The sequence below is a fragment of the Diabrotica virgifera genome, chromosome 4, assembly GCF_917563875.1.
Source record: "Diabrotica virgifera virgifera chromosome 4, PGI_DIABVI_V3a".
In the NCBI taxonomy this organism is placed as follows: domain Eukaryota; kingdom Metazoa; phylum Arthropoda; class Insecta; order Coleoptera; family Chrysomelidae; genus Diabrotica; species Diabrotica virgifera.
In genome coordinates this window covers 1295178-1313707 of record NC_065446.1, presented here as the reverse complement: position 1 = coordinate 1313707, position 18530 = coordinate 1295178, and the positions used below count along the sequence as shown (strand labels likewise).

General features: G+C 32.6%; 1 protein-coding gene across 3 annotated transcripts; it reads left to right on the top strand.

Moving 5' to 3' along the window:
- The first annotated feature begins 1956 nt into the window (after positions 1 to 1956).
- Positions 1957 to 18353, top strand: LOC114324390 (uncharacterized). 3 transcript variants are annotated; one of them, XM_050649008.1, is made up of 4 exons: positions 1962 to 2491; positions 7190 to 7410; positions 12396 to 13878; positions 14440 to 18353. In XM_050649008.1, exon 4 carries the CDS (start codon positions 16928 to 16930, stop codon positions 18323 to 18325), a length of 1398 nt encoding a protein of 465 aa, XP_050504965.1. In that variant the 5' UTR covers positions 1962 to 2491; positions 7190 to 7410; positions 12396 to 13878; positions 14440 to 16927; the 3' UTR covers positions 18326 to 18353. The 3 variants fall into 3 exon arrangements, with proteins under 3 accessions (XP_028128016.2, XP_050504965.1, XP_028128017.2); XM_028272215.2 differs by having other exon boundaries at positions 1957 to 2491; positions 12396 to 18353; XM_028272216.2 differs by lacking the exon at positions 1962 to 2491 and adding an exon at positions 2548 to 2833 and having other exon boundaries at positions 12396 to 18353.
- The last annotated feature ends 177 nt before the right edge of the window (positions 18354 to 18530 follow it).

Sequence of the window (18530 nt, the reverse complement as noted above, 5' to 3'; positions counted from 1 at the left end):
TATGATTTTTTTGTGGCGGATATTCTTGAGTTGGGGTTGATTTCATGTAATCGAATGAACTATCTTTTAGTAAAGTCGTCCCAGGAACGCAACTCATAAATATTGGCAACATCATTTTCAGGTCTTCTACTATAAAATGTATAATATATGTCTGAATTGCCGATATAAATGAGTCAGATTAAATAAATTATTAGAAGAATTTTTTACTAAGCAACAACACTTTTGTTTAATTTAGTAATATTTTATATTTTGACAACGACACCCGATTTGGGCGTCGAAACGTTAATAAAATTATTTTTTTCAATTTAATTGTGGCTTATTTTCCATCTAAATAGTTAATTACCTTCAAAAATAATGATTTTTAAATGAGAATAGGAATCGTGTGCTAGCTCATTTGAATGGTTACTCAATTCTCTATATAGTTATATAAACATTAACATGATTATTTATACAAGTTGTCCAAATTTTTTTTGATTAAATTAATTTACACGAAGAGAATAATGTATAATATATGTACATACTCCATTTATTTAAAATGAAGTAAAAAAAACAGACAATGAAACAGAATGCAACCCATTCAACATTAATTTATTCGATTCAAAATACATTTTACTGCTGTCAGAAAACACACAAAAAAATTCAGAAAATGTTTATTAAATTTATGTAGTGCATTTTCCAAACTATTTTAATACGATAAATCTTTTGATGTAGGTATGTGAACTGTTTATTTCTTCTGCCCTGTTCCCTTTTATTCAATTAGGTACCTCACAAAAATTTTAGTTAAGTATTAATCACCAAAGACTAACTAGACGGAAGAACTAAAAGTGTAACAAGATGTTGTTCAAGATGTAACAGTATGTACTCAATAAACTTTCAGTAAGACCAGTAAGAACCAAACTATCGATAAAACTTCACAAAGAAAGAGAACTAAACGGAAGAACTAAAAGTGAATATCTAGCTGTATTCGCGCTACATGCCCCGAACGTATCCTGAACTTATCCAGAGGGAGATCGCCTGCGCATAAGGTGTTCAGAGGGAAAAATTCGACCTTATTGAACGTCCAATTTTGTAATGCGCAGGCGTACTCCCTCTGGGTACGTTGGGGATTGCAGCGCGAATACAGCTATTTTACATAGTAACAGACAATCCACCGAAGCAACTAGAAGCACAGATAAAAAATATAAACCCAAACTTTACACGAGTAATAATCCCAAACCTCTAAGTATCGACGAAGCCAATATATTAAAAACAGACTCCAGACTCGGTTAAAAAGGCACAACTCAATGACACCAAAAGCGAAAATATTACCAAAGGTTCAAAAGTTCAAACAAACAAAGAAGAATATAGAAAATTAAATAAAATAGTTTCAACAAAAATTAGAAAAGATCTAAGATATAATACTAATATGTAATTACTCAAACAGCAGACGAGAACAAAAGGTTTAAATATAATGAAAAGAGAAATCACACAGAGTACCTACAAAGAAATACAAGCTGAGAGACAAAATCGGAAAGACAACAACATATAAATATACGACATTCTGAAAATAACTAGAAAATTTTATAAAGACCTCCATATCAACCAAAGACCACATAGACCGGGCAGTATCGTCGCCCCCGCTAGCGAAATTATTCCGATTTGATTTTTTTTGCACAAACTTACTCAAAAAGAGGTCCTTATAACATATCCACAGGGTGCCGTGTGGCACCGCCCGGTTTTCAAACGCTATTTTGGGGGGAAGCTTAATTGAAATAATTGAAATTTAATTGAGTTTATACTCTATCGGTAACAACCCCATTTTTGCAATCGAAATGGTAACATTTAATAAACAAATTAAATATCTCATAAACTATTGAATATTTTTCAATCAATTTTTTTTTTGCTTTATACTGGTAATATAAAGCAATTTTTCCCGTAAAATAAAATATTTTATAGTGCTCATTTATTATGCAAATAATAATTTTTTGCAAATTTATTTTTAATAAAAAATATTTTGTGGTGCATGACTCAATAAAATTGAGAACCGCGAGCCCTAGGGCCTTATCCATAGGTATTATATCCATCCTTTGGATTTCATAATGTATTTATTTATGTAAAACATTTAGTCAACTTTTAAAGATTTTTAACCATTGTATTTTTGTGTAGGTCAGCATGTCTAAATATAACTTTTACCAAGAAAAAATTCTCACTAAATTTACACATATATGTACATAATAATTTTTTAATTCTAATTCTACTTTAAATTTACCATACCTTTGGTAAATTATAATAATTTACCATACTAAGCCGGCCCTGCATGCAACCTTTTTGTCAGTGCAACTATAATTTTGGTGATAAACGCCAGAAGTACGCGAGACTTTTCTCAGTGTACTATGTATTGTCGTAACTGTCAAGTGTGATTGTGCTTAAACTACTTAAACTAGAAGAAGAAATACACATAACCTGCAAATTTCAAATTTAAACGGTTTTTGAATTGAAACAACAATAAAAGGTAAGTAATAAAAATAAAAGGTAATTATAAAAATCCTGTAGTGGACAATAATTATAATTAATATTTTTGTAAATGCTTTATTTACAGTCATATTTACCGGAATTGCGTAATTTCTTCTGTATCGTAGATAATAACGTTACTATGTTTTATTATTCTTTTTGTTTTCATGTTTTCTATGCTAGTAACAGATTTCTGTATTTTGTTTTAACATATAAAAAATCACCCTCTATCGCCGGTAAAGAAGTATAACTTCAAAAAAGTACGTAAATATAATGAAAAAAACATTGATTCAAAAACGGGGAGCATTAATTTTCGTCCAAAGATCAGTATCATTAGTCCAATGTAAGTAGATACATTAACTAATGCTCAAAAACATTAATTTTTATGAATTAGTACGTTCATCCAATGTACTTTCTAGTTGGAAGTAGCACAGAAAACGACAATAAATATCGACTCCATACCACTACATTGACAACAGGTGGAATACTTTCTTTGGTTACAACCATCCCGAGATTTTCAAAAATCATACAGGGTGCCGAGGAAATTAAGATGAGAGAATGTTAATTTCCTCGGCACCCTGTATGATTTTTGAAAATCTCGGGATGGTTGTAACCAAAGAAAGTATTCCGTCTGTTGTCATTCTGGTGGTATGGGAACCATATTTATTGTCGTTTTGTGTGCTACTTCGCTAGATAACTTAGTTTGTTTTTCGGTAGATGACTTTAGTTCATCCTCAGCATTTCTTTCTTTGCAATTCAGAAAGGCCCAAACCAAAAAAAAACCTCCGAAACCGGTATAGACTCTTCCTGAACTCTCCGATTTAACCAGAGTATTATGCAGCTGCTGCATTTTCGTGTTGCAAAGAAATTGAAAATGTCTATACGTTTTCAACAGGTAAATGTTTCAGTATTGTAATGAGTAAAAGATTACATAGGTAATCAAATATTTGGAAAATGTACCTACTTAGTAGGTAATGCTTTGATTTACATAATTTGGAAATCATAATTACATACTTAATATAATTTTTTTTTCAGAAAATGCGTATTTAGTTAAAAAATTTTGCCAACAATTATTGTTCAGAAATCATTTCTTTGTGGCATTTTTCAATGTGTTTGTGTGCGTTTTATTCTTTTATTTTTTTAATTTTTGGTATTGTTTTAATAAAACTTTTTGGAAAGTAGGCAGTATTAAAATAAGTTTAATATTTAAATAAAATATAAATAAACTGTTTAAAGTACATTATATCAATTTCGTTGAAATCACATAATTGAAGTATAACTTCTTACGTGCGTACAAAGTACACACACATTCTTTTTTTCCAAGACAGAAAAATTATGATCACTAATCACAATAAACAACAATTTGAATCTACAAAAACGTAGAAGTACAAACCTATGTTGACCTTTTCTACAGTATATTTATGGACAGCTTGGTATGGAGACCACTGATCCATACTCTAGATCTGACTAATGAAGAGTAAAGACTTGACAGTGTTAACAGAAAAATGACTACAATTTCTCAAGAAAAAACCCAACATTTTGGATGACTGTATTGTGAGTTAATAGACCTGGATCCCACGTACCAAAAAAAGTTGATTAATAGCAAGCTGAAAATTTGTTAATAGCTTAACGGTGTCTAGTCGGACAAACTTTGATGTACGGGAACACTGGAACAGGGGAAGTTTTAATTTTGGAACAGGTTACAGGTTTCGAATGTCAGACTACGAAAGTGTCCCATCTATTTTGTCGGACAGAACTTCCAATTGATTTGCTAACCTTTTATTAAACTCTCATGCAAAAATCAGACTGCTATTTACCAAGAATATAATTCCTGTCATTTGACATCTTCTACGTGTCGGACTTATTAAAATGCCCAACATATTTGGCGGACAAACATTTTTTCATATCTTATATATAAAAATTAATATCTCGGACATATCTCGGACATATTTCACGTGGAGAGAGATACAGCTTGCTCCAATTGATTATGCAGGGAAAGATTCAAGGAAAGAGAAGCATAGGGCGACGCAGAATATCGTGGCTGCGCAACCTGAGAGAGTGGTACGGATGTACATCAAATGAACTTTTCAGAGCAGCCATCTCTAAAATACGAATAGCTATGATGATTGCCGACCTCCGCCGCGGAGATGGCACTTAAAAAAGAAGAGATATAAAAATTAATTGCTGTTCGTTAGTCTCGCTAAAACTCGAGAATGGCTGGACCGATTTGGCTAATTTTGATGTTTAGCCGAATTATTTGTGGAAGTTCGGGGAAGGTTTATACGGTTTTATATAGCCATTTAAGTAGCCACCAAAATTTTTACATCTATATGTATAAAATGCTCTTTTCACAGTGTTTGTTGCCATACTCCTCCGAAACGGTTTGACCGATTTTTATGAAATTTTACACCTATATTCGGCAGGTCTGATAATAGGTTGTTATCTATTTTTCATACCCGTACGTCACAAGGGGGGTTGCCCATCACGCCATAACTTGCTTCCGAGCAGAACCGTTTTAAATTTTTGTCTCTAGCGCAATCGGTGTCCGAAATGCAATATCTCAAGCCGTAGAAATATTTTGAGGACAGAAGAAAAACGAGCGACAAATTTCATCGAAGAAAAGTGCAACTGTTTAATTTTCGGACTTAAATTGGACAAAATATGAATTTTTTAATTATTCGAAATTTTCAAAAAACATCTCTAAACGGAACTTTTCTGACAAACCGCAAATAGGAGATAAATTCTGAGCACACGAAAAGAACAAGCAACAATTTATAAAATTTTATTTAATTTTTATTAATTTTGTTTAATTTTATTTGATTAAATAAAAAATATATTTATTAATTTCAAATATATTAATAAATAAATTTAAGAGTGTAACTGTAACACTACAAACTTTATTTTGTTACTCCTAACTAAACTTTATTACTTCAAACAGCATATGTAATTAATATTGAAAATATTAATAAAACCTCATTCATAGCGAGCATTATTTGTTTATTAATTACGAATTCGTTTTGTTTATTTTAAGTGTATCTTATACAAAAGTTTAGCTTTTTTTATTTATTGAGTACGATGTCTGCCGGGTCAGCTATTATATAAAGTTTGCTATTGAATAACCTTAAAAACAACCTGCTAGTGTTCACAATCATAAACTTGTCAGGATGACATGTTCCATAAATAAAATCACGTTCCTTAACTTCCCCTGTTAATTAGCGTCTCTTTGCAAAGACAATGACGTCGACTTTGCAAAGTAAGAAGACACTTAGTCAACACACACACTACACATTACACCAAGTTAGTGATAAGTTATACAATTACGTGGCTAAAGGTTCTAGTTCTAAACCAAGGCCAGAATCAGAGAAAAAAAAAAGAATGTGTGTGTACTTTGTACGCACGTAAGAAGTTATACTTCTACTACATATTATGTGATTTTTAAGACAATACCAAAAATTTTAAAAAATAAAAGAATAAAACGCACACAAACACATTGAAAAATGCCACAAAGAAAAAATGATTTCTGAACGATAATAATTGTTGGCAAAAATTTTAAATACGCATTTTCTGAAAAAAAAAATTATATAACAAATATACTTACAATCATAACATGCATAAAAAAATAAAACTTGCATCGGGAATTGAACCCGTGAATTTCGTGCCGCTTTGACTCGTAATTGAAGCGTAGACTCACTCGTCCAATCCCACATTATTTATCATGTGGAAAAATACGGTAACTGAACGTTTTACTGTTTGACAGTTGTTTTGAAAATTAAATTGTGTAGTTTAAATTTTGTGGAAGAAAATATAAAAATATAACAAAACAGTAAGAAAACAATATATTAGATGAAGATTGGTAGAACTTTTGTTGGTAATCGAATTAAGTATGTAAATCAAAGCATTACATACCTACTAGATAAATAAATCTACGCCAAAATTTCTCTCTAAAATCCGCATTCTTGAGAAAATAAATGTATGTATTTCAACCTAATCCAAATGTATAATTACAATATGATTATAACAAAAACTACTTACCAAATTAGAATGAGTTTTCCTTGTCCAAAATAGTCCAAAAGTCCAAAAATATAGGTATATGAAAACTATTTAAAAAGGCAGTATAACTATTAACTAACTTTTGTTTATTGTTTCTTTTCACACAAATTTTAAAACGCAACAACCATAAATAATCTAACTACAGCTGTGCCACAGCCGCCATATTGAATAATTTTTGACATGTCATTTGAACATCCAATCAGAACAAAGTTATAATGCGCATGCGCCCGGTCGCTAGGTTTTCCCATATAAAAATTTACCCTCTATCGCCGGTAAAGAAGTATAACTTCAAAAAACTTCCCCTGTCCCAGTGTTCCCATACATTAAATTTTGTCTCACTAGACACCGTTAAGCTATTAACAAATTTTCAGCTTGCTATTAATGAACTTTTTTTTGGTACGCGGGATCCAGACCTATAACATGTTCAACAAATGTTAAATTTTTGTTGAAAATTACTCCTAAGGCTTTTATTTTGGATACAGCTTTTAATGGTTGCCTTACTCAGTTAGTAAGAAATGTCATAATATGACAAATTATGTTGTGTGTATCGCAACTTGTGACACATGTACTGATACCGATCCTACCGATCTCAACGGGAATGGTGCTCTTAATAGTAAACAAACCAATTTAATTTTAAAACTTGTTTTAGTAAGACAAATCTGAACCTAAATCAAATTCAAATCTCAAGAAATGGCTGGTTATAAAAAGGCGTACACGATTGATGAAGATAATAAGTGTCTACAATTAATAACTGCCACAAAAAGTTATTATTATCTAAGGGGCAGAGCAGTTTGGCAGGACTTGGTCACTCTTGGACATTTTGACGAATGCCGAACATGGATGAGTCTTCAAAATAGATTCGAAAAAAGTGTAAGTACATTCAATGGACAACTATAGAAGATACTGTAAGTGTTGCACTATGAGACCACTTTTATTAACACCTTATTGTATGACAACAGTAGACTTATTGGGCGGTATGATGAAACATCCGTTAAAGCTTTACCAGGTTTCGGTATCATAATTACTTGGGCAATTTTTAGTGATATAGGCCAATAATTAAGTCTTAAGATTGCATTTAATATGTACAATAACTTCATTATACCTTTTTTAGGAAGTTGTTTTAGCATTGTTGCTGTTATGAGATCAGTGCCTGGTGCCTTCTTTTCATTCAAATGATTAATTTCATCTTTGATCTCCTTCGGTGTAATTAAAGTTAGTCGCTCTCGTTGATTAATTGGTAAGGCTAGTTCCTGCTCTACTTCTTGTACTTGGTCATTGTCGTGTGGCTTGAAGACTTCAGTTAGATGTTCAGCAAATAAATCAGCTTTTTCTTTGTTGCTTTTTGCCCATGGTCCTGGTGGTAATGAGTTTTTCCGAATTGGAGGTGAAGTATTTATTGGTTTATTTTTGTTTTTGATTGGTTTCCAGATAGAGTTATCTTGACGCGAAAGGTTTGATACATAGTTTTCAAATGAGTTGTTTCTCATCTGTTCTAGAGCTCTTTTTAAGTTTCTTGTTTTGTTATTATAAATTGTCCTGTCGTCTGGTCTGTGAGTTCTTTGCCAAATTGATCTAGCTTTTCGTTTTTCTGCTACTAGTCTTTTTATTTCAAGAGGAATGTTGGTTGAAAATTTTTTTTGTCCAGGTTGAGGGGTAGACTGTTTGGCAGCATTTTGAAGTAAGTTGATTAGATTATTAGTTTCTGTTTCTATTTGTTCGGGGAGTTTGCAATCTCACTAGTAGATTTACTTCCTGTTCTATGATTAGCCGGTATGTGTCCCAGTTTGTTTTGAAGTTATGCAGTCGAGGTGTTTGTTTTTTGATTATCACCGTTGTGCTAATTGTGGCAATTATGGGACTATGATCTGATGATAAATCAAAACTTGGTACTACATCTGTATATGATTGAGATATTCCGTTTGTAATAAAGAAATCCAATAGGTCTGGTGTTTTATTTGGATCGGTTGGCCAATATGTCGGTGATCCCGTCGATAGGAATGAGTAGCTTTTATCCTGGATAACATTTGCTAGCTCTCTGCCTTTGGTGGTTATTAGGCGTGAACCCCATAGCGTATGTTTACAGTTGTAATCTCCACCTGCTATAAATTTTGGCCCTAGAGTTTCGAAAAAGGGTAGAAGATCTTCTTTTGTAAGTCTATGCCTGGGCGGACAATAAATTGCTGTGACAGTTATATCATATGGAAGAGTTTGTATTTTTATCGATGTTGCTTGAATGTGATTTGTTTCGTATTTTAGCATTTCATAATGTTTTATAGTTTCTCTTATCAATATGGCTGAATCTCTGTGGGCTGTACCATCTGAGTGATTTGTGTAATATAATTTATACTTAGGTATCTTGAAGTAGGTTCTGTCTGTAAAATGAGTTTCACTTACTAGTAGTATGTCAATGAAATTTTGTTCCAGAAATAGTTTTATATCTTCTTTATGATTAGGAAGACCATTGGCATTCCATTGGGCAATTCTTATGAACTTAGACATTGTTAGTTTACTTTATTTACTAGCATGGAAATCATGTTGAGCACCATACTGTTTTGTTGCATTAGCTGGTTAAATAAATTTTTAAACTCTTCTAGAAATTTGGTAAGTATACTCGCTGTATCTTCATTATTGTTCTGATTATTTGCTGCAGCTTGAGCGTAACTTTCATACTGATTCTGAATCCTGGGTTGTGTATATATTCTGGGTTGTGTATGTATTTGATTTATTGCTGGATTTAATACGTTTCCTCTGTTATGATACCTGTTATTAATATTATAAATTTTTTGGTAATGTTCACATCCTTTATAATTTGCGGGGTGATCCCCACCACATAATGCACATTTTGCTGGAGTTTCTCTAGTCTTCTTACAAGTTGTGGTATTGTGGGCTCCTCCGCATTTGACGCATACAAATGGTTTATTGCAATATGACTTGGAGTGACTGTACGATTGGCATCTCATGCATTGTATTATGCGATTTTTGGTTGTTCGGGGAGGTTCAATTTCAATAACTCTATTCTGTAGCCCCCTTAAGTTATAAATATCTTTGTTATTTGCTGCCGGTTCGAGATCCACGAAGAACAAATTAAGTGGCTCTTTGGTAATTCTGTGTTGTGCATTTATTATATTTCGAACTTTATGACCCAGTTTTAGGAGTTCGTTTTTTATATCCTCGGTGTTAGTAGAGTGGTGAAGGTATTTTATTACAACTCTATAGGCTCGATCCTGTTTTAACTGATATGTATGGTGATAAATGTTATGTTCATTAAAATATCTAACCATTTTTCTATATGTATCTGGCGTGCCACAACTTAATTTTACGACATTGTTAGTTAAACTTTTTGTATGATATTCTTCCCTTTCTGCTACATCCTTAATTTTTTGTACCATTTTTTGATAGTCTTGTACACCGTGTATGAAAATTGGTGGAGGGTTTGCTGTGTTGTTCTCCTTGGGAGGGACTACTTCATTTTCTAGCGCTTCAAATCTATTTTCTGTTGCAATAATATTTGTACTGTTTGCATTGTCTGTTGTTTTTCTGATTTTTCTTCTTTTTGAGCTTCTAATTTCTTGCCAATCGTTGCTGCTAGCTGGTTCGTTGTTTTCTTCCTCTTCTTCACTGGTGGATGGCAATCGTTGTAATTGATAATTTGAAGCAGAACTATGATATGTGATCGGCACTAATGGAATTTGTGTCTGTGGTAGTGGAGGGTACAAGTTAGGTGGCATTGGTTTAGTTGGTGCTGGTTGCGACATCGATATTAGATATGGCGTGGTTTGTACATTCATGGCTAGTTGCCCTTGTGTGTTGACTTGTTGATACATTTGTGGGTTGGTTATTGAATTATTACTAAACTCTGTATTTATCCCGGATGGAAACATATTTTGAAAAATATATTTATCATTTGCGTACCTGTGTATTAGTTTTCCTGGACTGGGCTTGTCACAGTCCCGAACAGGGTGTTTTTTTGCTGTACTAAATTACTTCGATATGTCGATACAAGAATGGACTGAACAAATTTTATCTACGTTAAATAATCTGTGGTTAAATCACAAAATTCGAAGAGAAACTTTGAATTATGTATTTAAACTTTGACAGTTATTTTGACAATGAGTTTGAAAATAGATAATAAAATATCTAACAATAGTACGGGCAAAATACGTAAGCGTGCCTTAGTTTAAGAAAAATTTTCAAATATTTTTTTCCATTAGAAGGATGCACATATCAGACCATAATTTTTTATTCCAAACAACATTTCATATGGTCGGTTCGCTAAACTCAGACACAACTGGCTAGTGATTTTAGTCAGTAATTTTGCCAATTTGGCAAAAAAAAATTACTAAATAGTTAATAATTACTAAATAAATAGTAATTTTCCCAATTCTGGCAAAATTGGCAAAAAACTAAAAAATTACCTACTAAAATCACTAGCCAGTTGTGTCGACTAAAATCACTAGCCGACTATAATAACAATTTTCATTTCATAACAAATGGAACAGTCCATTTATCATTAAAGGGAGGCCGTATACTCGTATAAACCTTTTTAAAGTTTTTAATAAATTATTGCTTTCAAAATATACTCAAATTGTATTTTTGAACATCTTATTTATTTTATAATTATAATAATTAAATTCACTATCAAATGTCATTGATGTTTTATTAATACTTCATTTAAAATTTAGTTTGACATTCACGAAGTGTCAAACTCAAATGTATTGTTGTTTGTTTGGGTTTATATGACTGCGGACACTAAATCCATTCGCCAAACTCAAATGTAAATAACCTATGCTTTGCTTGACAAATTCAGATTAAAAAGCTAGCCTACTTACTAGCAACGATTTCTCCTGACGGTTAGTGTGTCGGCAGAAAATAAAATGATGGTGACGTCACATTTTAGACTTTGAGGTCGATTATCTCGAAGACGGTTAGAGATATCAGAAGACAAAACTACATGAAAAACCATTGATAAATCTGCTCAAAGTATTGCAGGAGCGGCAACGCAATAACACACAGACTTTGCGAATTTATAAACGAAAAGTTTTCGTTGAAAATAATGAGCGGTTGAAGCGTAGCACTGGCCCTGTTACCTTCCTTGTATACCGTAGGCCCCATATATAGCAGACTACCCTGCTATAATCCAAAAAAACGGGAGACTATTATTATTGTTATTAATTAAAAATAACAGCTTAGTAATAAATTAATGACACAAATTTCTTCAGATCATGTAGGGGGCTTAAAACTTTGATTTAGTTACTTTCTTACTGTCATAATAATAATTAACCGAGTTATTAAGTCTTGAAAATGGCCATTTTCGCGTTTTTCCAATTTTAAATCGCGTATAACTCGATAACAATCAATTTTAAGGAAAAACCACAAGACACAAATCATCTAACAAAAATTTGTACAAAGTGAAAAAATTGATTTTTTGAATGTGTTTAAAAAAAATTCCACGAGGAAAATTTTTCCTGTAGTTGGCTATATACCATTTATTACCAAAAAGCATCAAAACCTGTATAAAAGGTATATTTGTTAAAATCCCTATACAGGGCTACATCATAAAACAAACAGAACTAGTTTTCAATCGGTTGACCGATCATCATCCGATTGAAAACTAGTTCTGTTTGTTTTATGATGTAGCCCTGTATAGGGATTTTAACAAATATACCTTTTATAAAGGATTTCATTTTTTTTTTTAATTGTTTGGCACCCTTTGGATTAAAATTTGTTATGTTATAATATTACCTCTTTTTGAGTAAGTTTGTGAAGAAAACTAACGGAATAATTTACGTAACGGGGGCGACGATACACTCTGGTCTAAATAGACTAATTCTATGAACTAATTAATTTGTTTGCAGATTCTACCAAATATTATGAAACGATGCTACTCGATCAGCGAACTAGAAAAGCAGAAGATAGTTTTAGCCTGGTGGCAGACCGGCCAAGATTATGACAGTGACAGTGACAGTGATGAAGACGACTCGGACTAAAATTTAAGGATTAAAGAAGGGATTTAAGTGGAGGCCAATAATTTCAATATAATTTCGTTTTAGAAATTGTAGCTTTAGGCGAGTCAATAGAGAACGAAACCATGAAAAATTCAAACAAGCTTATATTTTTCTAAAACTTTTTTTGTTCAATAGGTATAGTACGTCCACTCTAACTTTTCCCATGCTCGAAATTATTCACGAACTACTTTTTATACTAGGTCTCTTTTTAACTCACAGAAATTAGTATCGCAAAATTAAGCCGCTTGTCCATAGAAATCACAATAAGTTAAACAATGATAAACAATATCCAATGTCTTTGATAGCTTAAGAATTTTGAGATTTTCAAAATCTCTATTGACTCCCCTAAAATTATAGGTTTTATTTAAATAAATCCCTTAAGGTACTAGTACATTTTAGAAAGCTAAAATTAAGAATTTTTATAAGAATTTTTTTCTCAGCCCCTTTATTAAATATGAACATAATCGTTGGGCCGAAAAGTTCGTAGGCGAACATAGAAAGAAATTGTTTTTTGATAAAATTTGATTTTATTATTCAATATAGTTACCATCGAGGACAATACAACGATCATAGCGGTCATGCAACTTTTCAATACCATTTTTATAATACAATTTGTCTTTAGCCTCAGTTTCGGCGATTACCTCTTCATTTGTGCTAAATTTCTTTCCAGCGAGCATTCTTGATGTCAGCGAACGGTGGTAGTCGCTGGGAGCCATATCTGGTGAATACGGTGGCTGCAGAAGCAATTCGAAGCTCAATTTATGAATCTTTGCCATCGATTTCATTGATTTGTGACACAGTGCGTTGTCTTGATGAAAGCACTTTCTTTTTCTTCAAATGGAATTTCAACCGTGCGATGGTTAAAATCTATATAGTGGCTCGGAATCTTTCTCCCTTCAATGTGACGTTCCGCCCCTTATAGAATCGATTATTGATGGGAAGATATTATTTAACTATCCAAAATATTATTTAATTATTTTCAGAATTATTTTCTTTCAATGTTTATTCAAATAGAACTTAAACCCATCTCAGAATTTTTAAATGCTTGATGACGTCACATTTAAAACGTGGCAACATTGGTTTCCCCACTTTGACAGCCAATGCTTAGTAGAGGGGTACGAAGGATTCAGCTGTGAACGTGAGCCTTGGATTGCCATTGTTTCTCGAGTGTTCGGTCTGAATCGTAGTGTGCGGGGTCATTAGACTCAATTATTCACCTCTAATTCTCAGTTCCAAATTGATTAAATATTACAATAAAAGTATAGTGAAGTTATCCAGCAGCAGTGGATTTGAAGAATTTTAGAGCATACTATATCCAATGAGTTCTACCCCGGTAAATACACATTTTATTAAGTATTTTATTCAGCCATTTTGGAAGTCCTTGACATTTGCTAACTAAGTTTCACATAGTCTATTTTCATGGTTTTTATGTTTTATTTTCATGGATCAAACTCATCTAGAGATAATTCAATATTCGTTGTTAATTTGTGCTTCCAGTTGGAAAATAGAGCTAATTTAAACTCCATTTTTTATATTCCTTTCAAGTCTACAGAACTCCTATCTTTTGAACGATGATCAAATAAGTATCCATCGCTTAGTCTTACTATATTTCATCCTTGTATAATATATCTATATACCGGTGTATATATTATAATAAAATATTCTTTCACAGTAATTATATTTTGTATTTCAATTGGAAATTACTTGTGTTATTTGACCAAGGTCATCTGATAGCAACCTGATAAAAGGTCAAGCTGTCTAGTCATTCAAGTTTTTGGACTTAATGACCTATTTCTTCTTATTCCCATAGGAATAAAAACACCTCCTCGTATCTCTTGCTTCTTTTTTTTGACATTGGTAGATTGGTAGTAACACCACACTGTGTTTTTTTTAGCACCTACCATGAAATCTTAAAGCCACCCTACAACAACACCAAGGCCAGACCACACAGAGAGAAACAATCAATAGGCGACCAGCCTGGATTATTTCCACATTTTCTTTTTTTGAGTACCTCCAGCTGCTTTCCAACAGTTTTGAGTACCTTCAGCTGCTTTCTACCAGTCTTCCTCTCCTGTACCTCCAGCAGGACAGCTGCTAGCGAGAGTTAGCACCCTTGGGTGCTCATTACATCAACTTCAAGATTAGGAAAGAGTGGTTTGTTTGGGAACATTTACTGTGCTCTTATTAAAGACAGACTGGTTTTGTGATATTTAGTACATTTTTTTTTTATAGTTCAATTGCACACACATTTTTCCTGCTTTATATTTTTTATAGGTTTTTTTTTTCTTTACAACATAATATTTAATTGATAGCGTTCCCCAACACTCTGCAATCTATAAAGGTATAAATTTCTGAGCTCAGATATTTTCCCTGATAATAGTAGTCGGTACTCTTATCTTGATTATTTTTAGGCTGTGTTCCACTTTTGTATAATTATTTAAACTCATTCCATTATTTTAGTATATGTTTAATTAAATTTTTAAAAATTAACTTCACATATTAGTCAAAATTGTAATTATTAACTTTATTTAACTTGAACTTATTAACTTTACTTAACTTTAACTTATTAACTTTATTTAACTTTAACTTTAATTTATTAAATTCATATGAACTTCTGGATTCTAATCCCTCAGATTAGTTTTTGGTTTCACTTGTTATTATTACTATTATAAACCACGAGTTAGGAAAAGGATCTGTGTATCCACTCGTAGGTTTATTTATTCAATAAGGCTTGTGCCTGTCCCACTCACAGTGAGGTATTTATATGTTATATATAGTATCAGGTAGTATTTAATTAAGGTGTACGTATTATAAACGTACAATTATTATTTGGTGAGGGTTCTACTAACCTAGTTGTAAGTTGTACTTCCTGTATTAGAGGTACCCGTAGTCAGTTTTTCTAACCTTATAAAGAGTATTCTTAGATCATAGTTGTATGATGATTTTGTAATTGACTTTCACTAGTATCACTTTTTCCTGTCATGTTAGAGTTACACACTAGTTACTTGTCCTAACTCAGAGATTGTTAAAAAGATCTAGTAGTTACATTCAATAAATATACATTTATTGTGATTTTTTTTTCTTATTACTCCTTTATTTTTAGTAGTATATTTTATAATTTAATAATCTTTAATAACTTTTCACATACTTGTACTACAAATTTAACATACTCTATAGCAGCGTAGAATACCTGGAAGAGCGTTAACCTAGTTATCCTTCTTCTGGCGCCCAAAAATTCATTCTATTTTCAGTATATTATTATATTTACTCTATCTATTTTCTGAACATTATCTTCATATCTTCTTTTCGAGCCATCATTGTCACTTCCTTTAATCTATTGTCTGGCCAAAAATAGCCGTGCAAATTGGCCGAATCCTTCCTTGAGTGTCAAGTGGCCCTTCTCATACATATTTAGCTAGCCATTCAAGTTATCTATCTATTAATGATTTCTCATCTCTAGTCCTGTATCAATTCGATATTCTTTGTCTTGGCATCCTTCCATACAAATACTACTACAAAGTTGTATTTTAGTTACTCCAGCTTCTTCAACGGAGAAGCCACACATTTTTGTCCTTTGGCTACATTAAGTAGATCTTCTTCTTTTTACTACTTCTGTTGGAGTTTACCACTCCCTTTTCATTCACTCCAACAGAAAATCATCAGCGAGTTGTTACATCGGCTTTCCAACGTGGTGGCTTTATTTTTGGTCTGAGACAGTATTCATTTAGGTCAATTCTTCTCTTTTATCTGAAATCTCTTTGTTATTTCCGTTTGGTATCCTATACACATATTGTTACTTATTTATTTTATTTTTAATTTCTGATACATATCAGGTATTCTTAAACGCTGTTTTGATTTTTGTTTATATTTTGGGACCTCATTATAGTATATGTTTGTGCAGCTTACATTCTGGGTTAGATTTTGAATTTTTATTGGGAACTTATATTTAATATTGCTATTAATAATATAATTCATATAACAATTTTATTTCTTCAGTCAATAGTGGTATAGTTGGAGGTACAACTAAGTGTTGATTATTATTATTATTATTATAGATATATATTTTTTCTAGAGTGGTGGTAAGTTACATATAAATAAAAAAATTTACTTCCAGTATTTAGGTAGTAGGTTTACTTGAGTATACAATATTTATTGGATTATTTATCCATTTATTTGATCTTATATATTTATTTGATCTTATTTATTAGATTATATACTGCATTATATATATATTTTTTTTTTGCTGGCTATTTTGATTTTGTTGGTGTGTTGCTGATATTTTCTCGGTTTATATTATATATATTTTGCGTGCAAACTTTCATATTTTCATATTTTTCATATTTCTGTTCTTTGGATTATTTGTCAATAACTTTGCTCTCATCATGTGTGCTTTTAAAGCTGAACATCTTCTGGTGGATGAATTGGATTATGAATTAAAGATTCGGGACATAATGCCAGAGGAGTCGACAACTGTCGATAAAAAACGCAATCTTTTGAGAGGTGCTTTGAAACAAGAAGCTGGCAATAGAAGTTTTCTCCAAATTTCAGCTGTATCCCTTCCTTTTGAGGAACAACAAAAAGGAATCACTGAAACATTGGACAGCTTGTCTAAAAAAATCGAAAAGTTTAGGGGAGCTGTAAAGGATACAGAGTATGCGCGATTAACATCTCGTCTAGGCCATATTTCTGCCCGTGTACACTTGCTACACTGTCCTTCTGAAGAACAGGAACCGTTCAAGAGGTCTGTTTCTCTTAAAATATTAACACTAGAGGGTGAACTTGATTCTAGAGTTAACCCCATTGCTACCTCTACTCCTAATGCTTCAGTCAATGTACCTAGCTTTACGTACTCCAAACCTGTTCAAGTACACAAATGGGGTATTTCATTTTCAGGTGAAAAACAGCACACTGATGTGATGTCATTTTTAGAAAGGGTTGAATGTCTTCGAATATCTAGAGGTGTTTCTGAAGAGGATTTGTTTGCTGCTTCTGCTGAGTTGTTCACCGGGACCGCTTTTACATGGTTTATGAATAACAGGGGTAATTTTTCTTGTTGGTCTGATCTGATTAAAAAGTTGAAGTCGGATTTTCTTCCGTATTCATTCCAGGATGATTTATTAGATCAAATTAAGAATCATAAGCAGAAACCTGGGGAATCTGTTACTATGTTTATTAATACTATATTAGGTATGTGTAGTCGTTTAGACACTCCTTTGTCAGATTTAGCTAAAATTAAAATCATCCTTAAATGTCTATTGCCCTTTTATCATCAACAATTAGCTCTTATGGACATTCAGAACATTGATGACCTTACTATAAAATGCAAACGTTTGGAGGAAACGTTATCCTGGTCTTCTCAACCTCCATCCACATCTCGATCCTCTTCTAACTCTTCTTCTCAGCCAACTTCCTTTAGGCAACGTTCTTGGCTAAATAAGGGTCATGAACATAATGTTTCGGTTGTTAGTTCTCTTGTCTGCTGGAATTGTGATCAGCCTGGTCACCCATTTTACAATTGTGGGATTCCTCAAAATCGTATTTTCTGCCATGGTTGTGGCCGAGAGAACACCCTTAAAAGAAACTGTTCTAAGTGTTCGGGAAACGACACGTCGGAGGTCCGTCCCCTGAACGTTTCTCCGTCCAACATCCAATCAGGGAATCAAACCCCATCGTCAAACGAAACTGCTGGACCAAGCACATCCAGCAACCCAAACCCATCTTCACGAAAAGGGAAAGGGGTGTCGTTCAAGAAAGCAGCACACACCACAAAACAAAATTAAACCAGAAATTTATTTCTATAGATAATACGTTAGATTCGCTTGATTCAAATGATCACAGATGGTCATTTACAAACGCTTCTTTGATTGGTAGTGTTCAACGTAACAATAATAATTGTGATAGTAATGTGGTTCCATTATCTATATTAGATTCTAGTTTTGTTAATGATGATGATACGTCTGGGTTAGTTCCATATAACGGTTGTAG